The following is an 18,013-nucleotide window of genomic DNA, read 5'->3' on the forward strand; positions in this document are numbered from 1 at the left end:
CTCCAGGAGTGAAGGAACATCAAATTGAAATGTTTCAACCGTTTGCTGAAGTACTAGAAGCGCTCACAGTCTGTGCCAAGAAATTTGAAAGGCAGCTACTTGGCCAACTGACTGGGATAGAACCATATGTATACCCAGCAAAGAAGAGTGACTCAACCGTTTCTCAAATTATAGAGCAATATAACTGATATCACACGCATGTTAAATTTTTCTGAAGATTCCCCAACAATCATTGTAGCAGTACAATGACGAGGAGCTGCCAGAGAGGTTCAGGCAAGATTCAGAAGAGGATGTGGAAAAAAGGATAGCACTGCTGATGTCAGATGTATCTTAGTTTAAAACTGGGAATACCAGAAAGAGGTTTACTGATTTTATTGATTAAACCAAGGCATTCGAGAACTATGGGTAACTTTGAGAAGTATGGGTATTCCAAAACGCCTTATTGTGCTCATGTGGAATTTGTACGTGGAGCAAGAGGCAGTTGTGTGAACAGAACAAGGGACTACTGCATGATTTAAAATCAGGAAAGTTCTGAACCCCCTGGTATCCTCTTACCATATATATTTAATCTCTTTACTGAAAAAATAGTCAGAGAAGCTTGCTGACATGAAGATTATAAGCTATTGATCGGCTTATGAACAATCTGTGATACACAGGTGACACCACCTTGCTTGCTGAAAGTGAGGAGTTGAAGCCCTCATTGACGAAGATCAAGGATTTCAGCCTTCAGTATAGATTACAACTCAATATAAAATAAAACAAAATCCTCACAAGCGGGCCAATAGGTTACATCATGACAAATGCAGAAAAGGCAGAAGTTGTCAAGGATTCTGTCTTGCTCGGATCCACACTCAATGCCCATAGAAGCAGCAGTCAAGAGATCAAAGGATGGCTTAACTCCAGTAAATGTGCTGCACAGAGCTCTTGAGAGCATGGAAAAGTGTGGATGTTACTTTGAGCACTAAGGGGCACCTGAATCGAGCCCTGCTATTCTCCATGGCCTCCTGTGCATGTGGAAGGTGGACATTGAATAAAGAAGACGAAAGAAGAATGGACGCATTACAATCGTGGTGCTGGAGCAGAACATTGAAAGTACCATGGACTGCTGCAAGGACGAACAAATCTGTCTTGAAAGAAGTAAGGCCAGAGTTCTCCTTAGAGACAAAGATGGCAAGACTTGGTCTTTCATCCTTTGAACGCGTGGTCAGGAGAAGCCAGTCCCTGGAGAAAGGCAGCATTCTTGGTAAAGAACAGGGCAGGGAAAAAGAAAAGATGGATTGGCCCGGTGGCTGCAACCATGGGCTCAGGTATAGGAACAATTGTGAGCAGTGGTTCTCAGCCTTCCTAATGCCACGGCCCTTTCATACAGTTCCTCATGTTGGGGTGACCCCCCAACCATAACATTATTTTCCTTGCTACTTCATCACTGTCATTTTGCTACTGTTATGAATCGGGCGACCCCTGTGAAAGGGTCTTTCCACTCCCAAAGGGGTCTCGACCCGCAGGTTGAGAACCACTGATTGTGAGGGTGGTGCAGGACCTGGAAGTGTGTCATTCTCTAGTGCATAAGTTCACTGTAGCTTGGAACTGACTTGAGAATACCAAACAACGGCAACATCTGTTTACAGGCCCCGGGCCAGGAGACTTTGTAGTTCCTGTTCTCTCTGTGCTGACATCTCTTTTCGATTCTTTGCGTAGGGGCCTGTGATCTGATTGAGCCAACCGGTTTATCGAAAAATGGGGCACAGGCAAAGGTGTGCCCTGTGCTTTTCTAACTTGATGGAGGACGAGATAAGGGAAGCCGTCTTGGGCACCACAGGCCTGGCCATCCAAGGTAAGCAGAGTCACAGGAGTGATCCTTGGGTGGCATGAACACACCCATTGAAAGCCTCACAGTTTACAACTTTGAGTTCATAACCCTCCTGTTCATCCCAAACCTGATCATCAAACCTAACCATGTCCAAGAAGCATGCTGCCAAGACCTGGGTCCCCTTAATACCTGAAAGCTCTAGAGAAAGAAGATATGCTTTGTCCAGGAAAGTGATTTATCACATCCCTAGACTACTGGATTATTTCCAAAGAGATAACGTAAGGGTCCACGACATTTTGGGAAGGGTTCATTCAGTCTTAAAGACTTCACTGAAAATTACCGTAACATGGTTTTCTAATATTTTTTCATTCATTTCAGAAATCCAGAAGGGTCTGAGCCTCAACCTTACGCTCTCCCTGCAACAGGAGTGGGGATGCATTTGGAAATCATTATAGTACTTAACAAAAATGAACCTACTGAATTTTCCCGATATAAAAATAATTTTTACTGCTATCTATAAATTCATGTGTTACATCCATGGGTTATCTTAACAAAGGCTATGTTACAATTATATTTTGGAGTTTTACCATTCTTCTTACCACCACTCACAAATCTGAATGACATATTTTAAGGGTTTGCCTGTCTCAAACCTGAAATTTCCTGTTATTGAGATTCACTTTAGAGCAGATATAGCCCCTTGTTAAACAGCTAACTCTTAACAAAACTAGTGTAGATCTGTCTGCATTGCAAACCAAATCCACTGGTCTTGACCCCATTTCGACTCAGAAGGATCCCAAATGACAGAGCAGAACCAGGGCTTTGAGATTGTTCATTCTGGTTCACTCCCAAAGGGGTCTCGACCCGCAGGTTGAGAACCACTGATTGTGAGGGTGATGCAGGACCTTTTCATGTCCATCCATGTATACTGAATCAGATCTATATTGCCCTGGTGATAGGGCATTCTTTAAAAAAAATCATTTTATTGGGGGCTTGTACAATTCTTATCACAATCCCTACATCCATCCATTGTGCCAAGTACATATGTACATTAGTTGCCATCATCATTCTCAAAACATTTGCCTTCTACTTGAGCCCTTAATATCAGCTCCTCATTTCCCCCTCCCTCATGAACCCTTCATAATTCATAAATTATTATTATTTTTTCATATCTTACACTGTCCGACGTCTCCCCTCACTCCCTTCCTGTTTTCCACCCCCCAGGGAAGAGGTTATACATAATTCTTGTAATCAGTTCCCCCTTTCTACCTCACCCTCCCTCTACCCTACTGGTATCACCACTCTCACCACTGGTCCTGAGGGGTTCATCTGTCCTGAATTCCCTATGTTTCCAGTTCCTATCTGTACCAGTGTACATCCTCTGGTCTAACCAGATTTGTAAGGTAGAATTAGGATCATGATAGTGGGGGATGGAGAGGAAGCATTTAGGAACTAGAGGAAAATTGTACGTTTCATCGTTGCTACCCTGCAGGTGATAGGGCATTCTTGATAGTATTCTTGTGTAGACACAAGAAGCACCTGAGGATTTGTTAACATGCAGATTCTGATCGAGCAAATTTGGGATGGAAATGCAAAACCTCAGCAAAGAGTCAAATAGAAATGAATCCGCTTGAAGGTCTAGTAGGATGGTCCCACAGGGGTTCCCATGCTGTAGTCTTTATGGGAGCCAACTATCACAGCTTTCTCCTTCTGGGTTCAAACCGCCGACCTCTGGGCTAGCAGCCACTGTTCACTCAACCACTGTGCCTCTGGGGTTTTGCTGTACATTCATTGCGAGGGTTTTGCAAACACACAGGGATGAAGGTCTTTGCTCCTGACATTCTCTCAACCCTCTTGCACTCCCCGTACAGCAGAGGACAATTGAAAGAGAAAACTATTGTGCTCGGTCTTTTATTAATTTGGGGGGCTTCTGATTTTAAGATAACACATTTGCAGAATTATTATTTTTGGATTTCTATAAATGTTTGGGGAATTATATCATCATATTTTTCCTTACTATATTTGGCTATAAATGTCTCTGGTTATATCTTGCTTACCGAACTGGTCTTAATTTTATTCCTTTGAATATCAAAGATATACCTTTCCCCCCCCTTTCTTATTTTTAATGGTGTAAGCTTTTCTGAAGAAATCTGATTCAACCTATCTTATCCTGCTCTTCATGGTTTTAAAATATCTGTCTGATCTCCCCTCACTTTTTGTTCAGTAGAACTTTCAGTAATGGTGGGAATGTCTGTGCTTTCTGATACGCTAACCACAAGTCATATATGGTGACCGATTACTTTAATATAGCTAGTGAGACTGAGGACTGAAATGCAGTGATTTAGATTGGTTTTAGTGGCCAACATGTTGGAGAGTACAGTTCTGAACAGAAGACTCCAACTGTGCAGCCTGTCCTTATAGGACAGCGTCCATTATTCCAGCGGTTCTCAACCTGTGGGTCGTGACCCAATTGGGGTTGAATGACCCTTTCACAGGGGTCGCCCAATTCCTAACAGTAGCAAACTGACAGTGATGAAGTAGTAACGAAAATAATTTTATGGTTGGGGTCACCACAACATGAGGAACAATCTGAAAGGGTCGCAGCATCAGGAAGGTAGAGAATTGCTGCTTTATTCCTTGAAGGTGCAGCACCTCTGAGGACATATCGTGAATTAAAAAAGAATTAATATCAAATTTTATTTTATGAGTCCAACATCTTTATACTTATGCTGAGCACTTTTAGGGTATTTTTTGTAGCAATATAATCGGAAATAGTCTACACAAAAGATAATTTCTGTCTGGCAATTGAATCAAACATTTGTGAAGGGTCATCTTAAAAGGTTATTATTCATTGCCCTACAGTAGAGGGGCATTCAATTGGCATGTATGGACTCTAAGTCTCTCTCCCTCTCTCTCTCCATCACATTTTTATATGCATCAAAACACATGCACACAGACTGTACGTGGATTTGATTTCTTGTTCTTTGCGTAAGCCAAATTTGAACAACTTTGTTATTGCTGGGTTTGTTTCCTGTATACATATTTATATATATATGCCATGATGAATTAACCACTATGAAAAAACCAACCAAACAAACAAACAAACCCGGTGTTGAGTTGTTTTCCACTCACAGTGACTGTAGTGGACAGAGAAGAACTTCCCCACAGGGTTTCTGGGGCTCTAGATCTTCATGAAAGTCAACGACATCATTTTTCTCCCTCAGAGAAACTGGGAGTTTCAAACCACAGATCAGTACTTCACCACTACACCATCAGGGATGCTTGTTAACCAGATATTGTTGACATGAAAGAACAAAACCCCAGTGATTGAACCATTTAGTCAAGTTCTTACTGGTCCTTATGCTGTTATGGTGACCAGCCATGTGAGGACACCTTCTGGGGTCCAGGGAACAAATGGAAGAATCCAAAGGAAGATATTATTTGATCACTGGGGTAAAAGGATAGTGTGCCAACGAGTTTGGTGTAGAGACTTCTTAGCTTCTTAAGACGTCTACTAGAATTTCTGCTGAAGTACTTTGAAATTTTGAAAACTCCTTTGAGCATCTCTGGCATGAATTTATATGATGTATTTGGCATAAAATAGCCTTCATAACTGGAGACCCTGGGTAAGGAGTGCAGACAGAACACTCTTGCTCGCTAAGCAGAAGTTCTGAGATTGAGTTTATTCAGAGGTGTATCAGAAGAAAGGCCTGGTGGCATCCTTCTGAAAAATCAGCCAAGCAAGGTCTCTAGAGGACAGTTTTACTCTGTCATATGGGGCTGCCATGAGTGGTGTCTGCTTAGCTTATATCCTTTACCATACATTTTAGAATTAGACTTCTTCTATAGGAAATAGTAAGAAGAAGCATTTTTTTTTTCTGCTTAGAGAGCATAATGCTGCTGTTGATGTCTTGCTTGGACTCCTCCGTCTCCTCATTCCAAACTACCGTTTCCATCCATGCCCACTTCTCATTAGATTGACAAAAGACATACTCTGGGCACATTTTGGAAGATTCTATGAGAGCCTGATTGTCTTCCTAAATCTCCAATATTCTTAGACAACTAACCCTATAGCAACTGCTTCCTTAGCTGCTGGATTGCTTTTAATTGCACAGAGATGTATGCACAGCAGTGTCCCAAGCCTCAGACTAGCTCCTAGATTCTGTGTGCTAACACTCTGGGGTCCTGCTGAAGCTGCATTGAACCATCCACCGTTCGCTGTCCGATGCTTTTACACGAAATACTGCTTTTTATTGTCAGAATCAATAATAAAACAAATGAGGTACATAGCTATCAACTCAAATGGTCATGGAATTTCGCCATTCAAATCCCAACAGAAATCACTTAACTCCCACCCTCCACATTCTTTCCCTTAATTATATGAAAGTGCACAATGGTTTAAATCTACCCAAGAACTATATTTACATGGTTAGCAAGTACACACACACACACACACACACACACACCAGTTAGATAATAGTTGGTAAGTTGTGAAGCGTAGCTCTACAGCTTTATAAGCTACTGGCAAGCTGAAAGGCTCAGAAATAGCTTTCTTTTCAATTTGTGTTTTGAGATAAAAGGGGTCAAATATGTTTTACTGGTGTATTGTTGGTTTAGTTTAGGTGAATTGGGAATTAGAGAAAGGGTTAACCAAAATTGAATGTGCACTTCTTCAGAGAAGGCAAGTTAAGAAAGAAGCAGTTTATATGTCTTGATAGCAAGATAAGGTCCAACTTGAGTTCATTCAAAACAGTGACCAAAGAACTCAAACCCATTGCTGTTGAGTCTATGACAGACAAGTCACAGCAACTGTATAGCTCTGTAAGATTTCCATGACTGTAGATCTTTAGGGGAGTGGACAGTCTCTTCTTTTCCCAATGGAGCAGCTGGTGGGATCGAACTGCTAACCTTGGGTTAGCTACCCATCTTTTGACCTACTACACAGCCAGGCTCCCTCAAAAAGACTAAAACTCAAACCAAAACTCACTTCCCTTGAGTCAACTCTGATTCATAGTGACCCTAAGAGGCAGGGTAGTGGGTTTCAACGGCTATAAATCTTTCCAGGAGCAGAAAGACACCTCTTTCTCCCATGGAGCAACTGGTGGTTTTGATATGCTGTTTTTGCCGCTAGCAGCCCAACAAATAACCCACTGTGCCACCAGGGATCCTTATCCAAAACACCAACAAGCCTTACCCTTAACAACACACAAACCTCTTCTGACAAAGAACCAGTGTATGCCAATTATCTATACTTTTTTACATTTAGAGGGTTTCTTTTCTTTCTTTTTCCCTCTGTGCACCTTGCTCTGGGCTTCACCAGGGTGAGTTTGACTAGGAGGAGAATCCACAACCGTTCACATGAAGAGGTACTGTGTCAGGGACCCTGTCGACCTCTCGGGCTCTAGATAGAAGAAATCTTACGGTCATTCAACAAATACCTGGTTTGTACTAAGCCCTATGGATATAGGAGGACCAGGTATTAATCTCCCCAAGACTCAGGGTCACTTGTAAACCAGCACAGGAGTGGTGTGGCCAGTGTGGGTAGGGATGGAGTTATCTAGGGGAATGCCTACAAATGGAATCAAAGTTGGGCAAGATTGCTTGTTCATCTTGATTGAACTCGTTTGCTCCTTTTCATTAATCTAGGAAGGATAGTTTGGGAGCCAACCACCCAACTGGGTTGGGGTTAAAGGTGACAATTGGGTGTAAGTTCTGAGTAGCATACTTTACCCACACATCCCTTCCGTAACTTAGGCTTTTGCTGTAGCTTTTGCAATGTACAACAGAGGTTCCAAATAAAAACAAACAAAATGAAGCAAAAACCTCAATCATTGAGTCATTTATGAATCACCATGACCCCGTAGGACAAAGCAGACCTATTCCCTAGACTGAAAATCTTTACAAAAGCAAACTGGCTCATGGAGGGACTGATGGGATTGAACCCTCAACCTTATTAGTAGCTTAACCCACTCACTGCACCAGCAGGGCTCCTTAACATAGACTCAGATAAATTATATCCTATTGAGATAGTTAGTTTATTGTGTCAACCTGGCTGATAAACACATGTGGGGTTAATTGAAGGGTGGAGAGATAAATGGCTCACTGAGCCTCACCTTTCTAGTTCTTGGGTCTCTTGCTTGCCAGTTCCCAGCTTCAGCTGGCAGAGCTCACTTCCTGACATCCTGACATCCTGACATCCCTGAGAAGCTGCATGGACCTACCCCGATGCAGCCCTGGGTGCTGGGGCAGCCATGTGGAGACCCTGCCAGCGCTGAGATGCTTACATATCCACCGACTCGGCTTTCCTCCTACAGTCAGCATCATTGTGTGTGTTTTGTGAGATGGAGGAGGATTTTGTGGATTGGTGTTGGACATATGGGTTAATTTTGGACTTGTGGCCTTGGGCAGCACTGCGTTGGGATATCTTCTTGATGTGTACTTAACCTTTATATAAAACTCTCTTTTATACATGAGTGTCTGTGGATTTGTTTCTCTAAAATACCCAGACTAACACACCTATCAAGAGTAGCAATCAGAGTTTTTGGGCTGCTTCTAAAACAGTGGTTCTCAACCTGTGGGTCATGACCCCTTTGAGGGTGGAATGACCCTTTCACAGGGGTCGTCCAATTCATAACAGTAGCAAAATGACAGTTATGAAGTAGCAACAAAAATAATTTTATGGTTGGAGTGGGGGGTGGTCACCACAACATGAGGAACTGTATGAAAGGGCCATGGCATCAGGCAGGTTGGGAACCACTGTTCTGACAGCATGTTCTGTTTTGGGCACACTTTCACATACTCAGTTATCCAATCAGGTTTGTCCAGTGACCAATTTGTCCTGCCTTAGCTTACCTGGGAGCTTTCCTAGTCTATCACTGAACATCTCAAGTCTCAGGGAAAAAGTGAGCAGTTCGTCCCTTTACAACCTAGGGTTACCTGGCTTTCACTTAGCCTAGTTGGTACAGGAACACCAAAAGCCACAGTAAAGGCTTCCTGTATTCTTCATAGAAAATACTATATTTTTATATTTTCATACTTTCCCTTTTAATGCATTACCAGGGCTGTGCTTTTCATCCTGCTCACCTCGCATGCTCTTCCCTAGAATTCTACCAACAGTTTAAATCGACTCTGGCAAAGCAAGCATTTAAGTAAGAACAAGGAAGCCAATGCCTTACCATCTCTGGACATTCCTAGGGCGAGACACTTCTGCAGTCGGCAGTGTTGGCAACGGTTTCTGTTGGTTCTGTCAATCAAGCAGTTTCTCTGCCGTGGGCACGAGTAAGAGGCATTGTTCTGCTGGCTCCTCCTGAAGAATCCCTAGAGGGAAAAGGAGAATGGGAGGGGGAAAGACATGTCAGAAGGGAACTGGAGGGCACACTAACATGGAGACCTGCTGTACCTTCGACAGTGCACACCACTGAGGTCAATCAAAACATCGATGGCCACTTCTCCTTGAACCGCTGATAGAGCTAAGAAGACCTCATACATTCCCAGGTTACTGATGTCGTGAGTGCTCTCAGGTATGGTGGGGACTTGCGGGTACTGAGAGCGAAAACATGGGTAGTAGGGATTTTCATGTTTCTGGTTTCTAACATGTATTTTCCTTTATGACAAAATTTATGAATTTGGCAAGGATATATCTGGAAAGTTGACTTTAAGCCAACGAGGACCCTTGTAATCAACCGCATCATTGAAATGAAAGAAATATAGACTATAAACTATTAAATTAAAAATAAGCAAAAACTAAGAGCAGAATCAAAGGTCTCTGTTGTCCTTGGGTTATTGAAAACAAAAGAAACTCACTGTCATCAAGTGAATTCTGACTCATTGTTCTCCATAGGGTAAATTTATTTGGGTCTTGTTGGTACAAAATGAACTGTAATGGACCATATAGTACCCAAACTGAGTGTATTGTTTTCAAATCTTTAAAAATGACCCTTTGATATTTTAAAGAAACCTACCTGAGAAAGTAAACATTTTACACAGCAGTATGAAATTGTTATTCATCCAGTCATTCACCCACTTAATCAAATTCTCGACTCACTCTTGGCTCTTGAACAACATAACAGAAATACAAAGAACCAAGAACAGGTTGAGGGTCTAGGAGAGTCTTTTCACTAAGTGGCATTTTAGGACACAGTAACTCCCAGTAACATTCCTTAGGATGATCTCTGAAAAGATTCAGAGACAGTAAGCTCGATGTCCATCTTACAAAGAGGCCAGAATAGTTTACTTGACTATCATCAAATGGTGTCTGTGTCTCTTCAACTATCGAGAGGAATTAAAGTAGGGCTTGGACTTGCATGAGGCTTATGAGGCAATTACGCTGCCTTACAAAATTTGACATAAAATTTAAGAGTCACCAGAAAACTCAGGAATCAGATAAATAATATTGAACACAATATATTAAATAATCAGCATTAATGAAAACATATTGATAAAGACAGGACCAACATTGGTGAGTTTTCCTTCTGCCTCAGACTCCAGTTGGGATCTGCATGGAGATATCTTAGCCATCTGTGGGAATCTTAGAAGTGAGGTGTGACTAGGTAAGAGAGAAAGAGTCTCCATTTGTGTTGTGCCTCTGATGACGCACTCACTCGGCATGGGCTAGCTTTAGTCTTGTGTAGCCATGTATATGATCTATGGGATGGACCATTGAGAGTAGAATATGATACACCAATTGGACAGTTTGGCTGAACCCAGAGATCCCTCAAACCGAAATCACACCTAAACCCCCCGTGATTGAAGCGTTGTACTCCACATACCACGAGAGGCATCAGAAACACCACCTCAGGCCCTCTGTCCTGATCAGAGATGACTGAAAACTGACATTTCATGAGACCCTTTGTGTGTGTGTGTGTGTGTGTGTGTGTGCTTTATCTTTGGGGACTCAAGTGCAACGTAACGAACAAGTTGGCAGAAAATCCTCTGAAGTCTCAGCGACAGTCCTAATTTAATGTGACCTTGACATTAATTATGAGTCAATTTTTCCTCATCTGGTGCTCATGATTGCACATGAACATCTTTCCATGAAAAAACAATTCGATTTCGACTTTTGTTGAGAACGAATTTGAATGAATGCACAGACCAAACTGATGTTACGCGAAGGGCTTTGTTTATATCGGCACCATGGCACTGTGAACATTCAGCGGTTGATGCTGAACGATAGGCGCTGACATCTGATTCGGGTCAGAGTTTCTTGACTTTTCTATTTAGAAAAAAATGTAGCTTGTTTACGAATGTCAAGTTTTCCATGAAATTAAAAAATAATTACGTGAGTAAAATGTCATTATTACTGCAACCTCAGAGTATGTTTTATAATAAGAGCAAGTTCTCTTTGATTACAGATTCCTCTTTTATAGGGAAAAGTACAGATGGTAAGAGAAAAGCCTTTTTAAAATCACATCTAAAAGATCCAAACTCCTGGATAAATATAATCCAATAGATCTATTTAAAATATTTTGCTCCTTAAGATGTTTGCCACATATTTTAAAAGCAATCATTCTCCAAATAGAGTCTACACAAGAAATACACAACACACCCACTATAAAATTGATCTAAAAATAATTTTCAGTGGACCTAATACCAATTGGACCAGAGCTTTTATAACTGCACAATAAGCCAGGGGTAACGTAGAAATGCGTTTGTTGGAGAGGGTTCTGATTCCAAAGTTATTGTTGTTTACAAAGAAAACAAATTCTCTCCCTTCCCAGAGGAAGTAATAATTTATTCCAGGAGAGCAAAAAATAAAATGCTGACTTGACCCTTTGCTTTATTGTTTCTTCTTGAAGCGTTGACGACATTGCATTGTGGTGGATAGCCTGTTCTTCATCATATGCCTCCAGGAGCATCTCCTGATGCTCAAACTGTGTTCTTGCTAATGAAGCCAGGGCGCATGTTGAAGGTTAGTCAGCTCAGGAGAGCTAGTCTCCTTCCTTGGCGCCTCTCCCTTGTCCACCTCTTTCTCACTTGTTTCTTTGCATTTTCATTTCCTGTACTGTCCTTTCCAGGAGACATGCTTTCTGAGCGTATTATGAAACCGTCCTCGACTTTTCACACAGCATCACTATTTGACAGCCTCCGTATTTTTTATTTCATTCATGTTCCAAAATCTCCCCGGATTAAGATCAAACTTTCGAACCTGCGACTGTATTCCAGCTCAGGGACATTAAATTAATGATTGCATTTGCTTGGTCTTTGTTAAGAAAATTGTATCCCACCAAAAATTATGCAAGAGAATAACCTTTTCCCTTCCAGATTGTAGTTAGTTGCCTCGTATTTGTTAAGGTTGCACACTTCCTTGATATTTACTTTCTCTTTCTTTCCTTCTAAAGATTAATGTTTAAAATGACTGTTGGGTTTCAAATGCTTCTTTCAGATTGTTGCTGTGGTCTGAGTTGTCATGGACTCAATCCTGACTCGGGAAGACCCTGGAGGGCGTTGTGAGTGTGGCCCCACAGGGCTTTCAAAGCAGCAACCTTTGAATCAGATCACCAGGCTTGTCCTCCAAGGTACCTACAGTTGATTCAAAACACCAGCCTTTTGCCAGTAGTCTAGTGCTTAACCATTTGTGCCACCCAGGGACTCCTAGTGCAGATCGTTACTATGAGGGGTCACGGAGTCAAGTCAGATCCACAGTGATGCTATGAGGAGTATTGGTGGAAGAGCAGGTTATGGCTAACCTCAAAGCGAGCAGTTCAAACCCACCAGTCACTCCTCAGGAGAAAGGGGGGGCTTTTTACTCCCTTAAAGAGTTAGAGTCTTGGAAAGCCACAGGGCCAGTACTACTCTGCCCTATAGGACTGCTATGAGTCAGAATCAACTCCATCGCCATGAGTTTTGTTTTGTTTGGGGGTGGTCTGATGTGACACAGTAGAACTATCACACAGGTTCTGTTGGCCATCATCTTTATAAGAGCCGGTCTCTAGGCCTTTCTCCTTGGTGGGTTCAAGTGCCAACCTTTTAGGGCATCACGGAGTGTTTAGCCAAGACTCAGATGAGGCCTACATGAATCGCCATCTGCTAGCTTTGTATTTGAACAACAAATTGCTTAAAGGGATTTGGTGTGATTGGTAGAATTCAAGGGGGTTTCAAAAAAATTCGTGGAAAAAATGAAATGAAAATATAATGGAATGTTTCAAGGAAACTTTTGAAGCTTCCTAGAATGTCAGACAGGAGAAAGATGAGGCGTTCCTGCCCCATAAAAAGTTACAGTCTCTGAACCACAGGGGCAATACTACCCTGCCCCACAGGTTCACTGAGAGTAGGAATCCCCTCAATGGCAGGGAGTGAGGGAGTGTGGCTGAGAGGGGCACCCTGCACTGAGAAAGGAAAGCCTGTGATACTGGTCACACTTTCTCTCTGACTAGTCAGTGGCTTTGACCAAGTGACATCATCTTCTTGAGGCTTCCGGTCCTCATTTCTCAAGTGAGGCCACAGGGCCAGGTGATTTCTATCCCGATAAAGGTATTATCTGGGCCACTTGTCACATTCCGTGTGTCCGTGTTTGGTGTTCTTTTCTCGAATGTGAAACTAAAGGATGGCTATCCACATTTAGTCTGATTTCTCAAGCAAAGAGCTAAGTGTTATTCATTCATAGTCTATATTTTAAACTTTAGGCTATTGGACTTTTTCTTATAGTACTGAGTACCCAGGGATTTGCTGGGGATGATGCTGATAAGATAGATGGAGTCAATATTGAGAGCTTCTGACCAGGTAGACAGTAAGTACAGGAGAAAGGCAAACGAACACCCACCCACCAGCCACCATATAAGATTAGCGACTCTTCTTCACAAAACTGTCACCGCGTGCATTGTGGAGGCCCAAGACACCCGAGGCAAACACGCATGCTGAGCACAGTCCCATACCTTGCAGCCTTCACATGTGATTACTCCGTAGTGGATCCCAGAGGACTTATCGCCACAAATTTTGCATGGTATCACTTCGATTTGGGCTGAAAGGAGAAAACAAGTATTTTGAGTTCACAGCTTTTCATTTCATTTATTTACGTATCTGTCGTTATCCTCCGCGCCATCCCATGCCCTGATGTGGCTGGGTGAAGACACTGAGGTAGGGGTGGCCGTGCAGTGGCTAATCGTTATTTTCAGCCCTTCGGAAACTTCTCTTTCCACCCGTCTGTCCTACGTCTGCAGCCTGCATGTTGCTATGATGCTGAGACTAGATGACCGGTATTTCAAATGCTGGCAGGGTCATAGCGGGGGACAGGGTTCAGCATAGCTCCCAGACTAAGATGGACTAGGAAAACGATTTGGAGAATTATATCTAAAAACAAGCCTGCCTAAACCCTACGATCACAATTGATTATTGTATGATCTAGTGCTGGAAGATACCCCGTGGGCTGGAAGGCCACTCAAAGCACACAGCGGGGGGAGGGCGGCGAGGAATTATGGGCATGAACATTTGGAAGGTGATGGTGGAGACGGGACAGGTCTGGACAGTCTTTTCTCTGCTATGTCCATGGCCCACCAGGAGAGGCGCTCACTGGATGGCAGCTGATACCAGCACACCTAACACAGTGGTAAGGCACCCCACTGTCTAGTTGTCTTGGTTTTCACAAAATGAAAAAATATAACCAAGGACCTGGAATTTTTCTAAACGCCTGCCTTCCCTACTTCCTCTTTTCCAATTGGAAACTAATGTGACATATACTTATGGTTTTATTTTAGATGTGAATACTAAGTTACTGAGCGTTAACACTCTGCCATGTTTCATTAACATGCTAGTCAAAAAACTAAAACTGTAAGGGAGGGACTTTGAGTCTTAATATCTGGTTGACTGTGTTTACTTTGGAAAATGCCAATGCTTCCATTCAATATTTATTGAGCATTTTCTATATGTTCATGACCATACTGACACAGTGCTGTTGACACAGGATAAAATATATCAACAAGCCAATAATCTAATTAGTCACCAACAGTTTTGCAGTTCCTCAAAAGTTTAACATAGAACTTCCCTGTGCCCCAGCCATCCTAATTTTGGGTATACATTCCGAAGAAGTGAACTTATGAAATGTCTCAGCAGATACTTTAAAAAAAATCATTTTATTGGGGGCTTGTACAACTCTTATCACAACCCAACCATCCATCTATTGTGTCGCGCTTATTTGTACATTTGTTGGCTTCATCATTCTCTCTTTTTTCTTTCTTTTTATTTTATTATTATTTTTAATTATTTTATTAGGGGCTCATACAAATCTTATCAGAATCCACACATACATCAATTGTGTAAACCACATTTGTACATTTATTGCCCTCAGCAGATACTTGTGCACCAGTGTTTACTGATATGCAGCATTATTTACTGATATGCAGGAATAACCCAAAGGTACAGCAACAGATAAATAGATTATAAAGTCCAATATAAAGTATAATCTAATAGGAAATAGATTTATAAGTCAGAAGTTCAAAATGACCAGCTACTCTGAGAGAGAAAGATGATACTTTCTGTCTGCTCTTATAAAGATTTGCCATCTTAGGAACCATATAAGCCAAAATCAGCTAGATGGAAACTGAACATGATATGACATGAAAAATTGTGAAAGCATTATGATCAATTAAGTCAGACGCAAAAGGACAATTGGTATGATTGCCACTTAAATGGAATATCTAAAATAAGCAAAAACAAATGTGATTATTAGTTACCAAGGAGGGGCTGGAGCGGTGTAGAGATGATAAGTTACTACTTGAGGAACATAGAGTTTCTTAGATCTGGGGTGAGGAAAACTCTGGGAAATTAAAATTAAAAAGTGACAGGCAAAAAAGCTTTCTTTCTGCAGGGCAGAACTATGTGAAAAAAGACGTGCAGTTTGGGATGATGAAGATTTGTGATCATTCAGAAAAGCAACTCACCCACAAGGGAATGTGTGTGCTTACAACTTTGGGTAATATGGTTTGGCAGATAGGGAGATACCAGATATCGAAGTTTCTGGGATTTAAATAAAAGAGTCTTTCCTGATCCAACCGGTCACGTGGAATTAAGGAAATTAACAGGGTGAAGAAATGGTTAAAGTGGTCTTCTGGTTACCTTAGAAAGATGAGTCTGGCAGGCTAACCCGAAACATGTAGAAACTCAACTACAAGGCTCTTCCTTCTTCCCTGGGTGTTTGGAGCAGAAAGCGTGTCTTACGTTGGTGATGGGATAAATGGGAAGGAAGAGGTGAATAGAAACACATCTCAGAGGCAGAAACAAGAAGCCAAGGAGGAGGAAAGACCTCAGAAGTAGAAGTTGGTAAAAAGCATACAAGGTGACTTCTAGATTACTTCCGTTGGGGTGAGATTAAGTAGTAGGCTCGATAAAAATTGGGATATTGGTAGGGATCTCCTTTGTGGGATATTGTGGAACATGGGATTTCCATGGTGCACGTGTTCAATTTGGTGTGAAGCTGCCCTCGAGGTATTTGCACATACAACCTTTTGGGAAGATGATTTCAAAACGTCAGCATGGAGGTTATTGATAAATCCTTTAAATTGATACAATCCTAAAATAAAACGTATGTATTTAGAACATAATAATTCATGTAAGGTAGTTCAGTGGTGCAGTTTGTGCTCAACAACAAACCTGAATGTTCGTGTTTGAATCCACACAACAGCACAGCCAAAGAAAGGACTGGCAATCTTTTTTGGTGATGATAACCAAAACACAACCACTGCTGTTGTTGCTTCTTGCTCACAGTCATCCTATAGAGGGTTTCTAAGCTGTAAATCTCTATGCGAACATATATTCTCATTATTCTCCCATGAAGCAGCTGGTGAGTTTGAACCACTGACTTTGTGGTGAATAGTTCAACACTTACCCAATACTAAGCAGTTTTACTCTGGAACACAAGGCTTTGCTGTGAGTTAGACCTCGCTAGAGGACAGCAACAAGATTTGATGGTTGGTCTTAATTTTGGATACATTCTTAGAATTGTTAAAATTATACACACTAGAACAATGTGGTATTCCCTCGTTCAGTTGAAAATAATTGTGCAACATATTCTTCAAATACTTTATACGTGAATCTGTTTTTCTTTCTCAAATAATACAAAATGAATGCAAGACATTGCCTTCTTTTCCCAGTTGTTTTATATTAAAAATATGTAACCATACTTAGCTTTAGAGTATAAGTTTACTTAGTTTCAAGTCATCTTTATAAGCAAAACAAAATCCAGTGTGGTGTGCTTATTTATCATTAGAGCAGATTCATCTAGTGAATAATGATGCTCAGGACTTGACTTGGGATACGGGAAACCAGAATGAGTCAACTTCCCTGATTCTCTGTCCACGAACCCTCTCTCTGCTTCCTGCTGGAATAAAACAGGAATGCAAGTGTGAATTCCTACATTATTTGTTCATTCCAGTAGTTCAAGAGATGACGACATAAACCTCAGAAAGGAGAATTCAGCTAGACTAGGTATCTGCATTTGCTTCTGTTTCTTTCAGCTTTCGAATTACATGGCCTAGGACTCATTTTTAAGATTTTGTGATATGGGGAAAATAGGACATTCTGTGTCACTCAGTTTTGTTCTCCTGCATTCCATTGCTGAATCTGTGAATGGTTGGGGCCATGGCCAAGAAAAACTCCTGATCTTATGTTATCTGGCTTATAAATCTTAGCTGAGAAGCCTCATAGATTTGGGAGGATCAAATGAGCTGCTTTATGTAGAAGTAACTCCAATGCACGCCGCGCACAGCCACCTCCAGTCTATCAGTGGAGGCTTAGGTGTTGCTCCGATGCCACACAGATTTCTTCCCCCCCCCCCTTATGTTTCTCTCATGAGCACAAACTCAAATAATATTTTATTCAATACTTTGTCTTAAAGAAATTTTGTTTCTCTTGCTGAGCATCTTTTCAAAAATGACAGCCAAATTTAGGTTTATGTTGTGAGATTCTCTGTTGAAAGGATTGACATTTAGTTACATTTCAAGTCTAATCTTGGTTACTTTTTAGTGTCTTGGGAAGTTCACCTTAGATGAATGCCTTCATCTTGATTTGAAGCTATCAAACACCCCCACAAAAGTAAAAGCAATCGGTGTAAATTCACAGAAAACTTTTGTGCCGGCCCCATTTTCTTATTGGAATGGAACCTCAGGAAAGTTGGGCAATCTTCCTAATTGTGGTCTATGAACAAAAACCTACAGGTGAATTGGGGGCTTCCAAATGGAAAATTTTTATTTGAAGTTCCTGATTAGAGCAGCCAGTTAA

General features: G+C 41.5%; 1 protein-coding gene across 1 annotated transcript in view; it reads right to left on the minus strand.

The window, feature by feature from the left end:
• Positions 1–13,767, minus strand: part of RORB (RAR related orphan receptor B) — a gene marked incomplete at its 5' end in the record, with an annotated part of 74,408 nt that extends 60,641 nt beyond the window's left edge. Inside the window, 2 exons of the mRNA XM_075559544.1 lie at positions 8,983–9,124; positions 13,678–13,767. Of these exons, the coding sequence (XP_075415659.1) occupies positions 8,983–9,124; positions 13,678–13,767 (232 nt within the window). The remainder of the gene's footprint in view (positions 1–8,982; positions 9,125–13,677) is intronic.
• Positions 13,768–18,013: the final 4,246 nt, after the last annotated feature.

This window comes from Tenrec ecaudatus, chromosome 10 (assembly GCF_050624435.1).
Source record: "Tenrec ecaudatus isolate mTenEca1 chromosome 10, mTenEca1.hap1, whole genome shotgun sequence".
Lineage (NCBI taxonomy): Eukaryota > Metazoa > Chordata > Mammalia > Afrosoricida > Tenrecidae > Tenrec > Tenrec ecaudatus.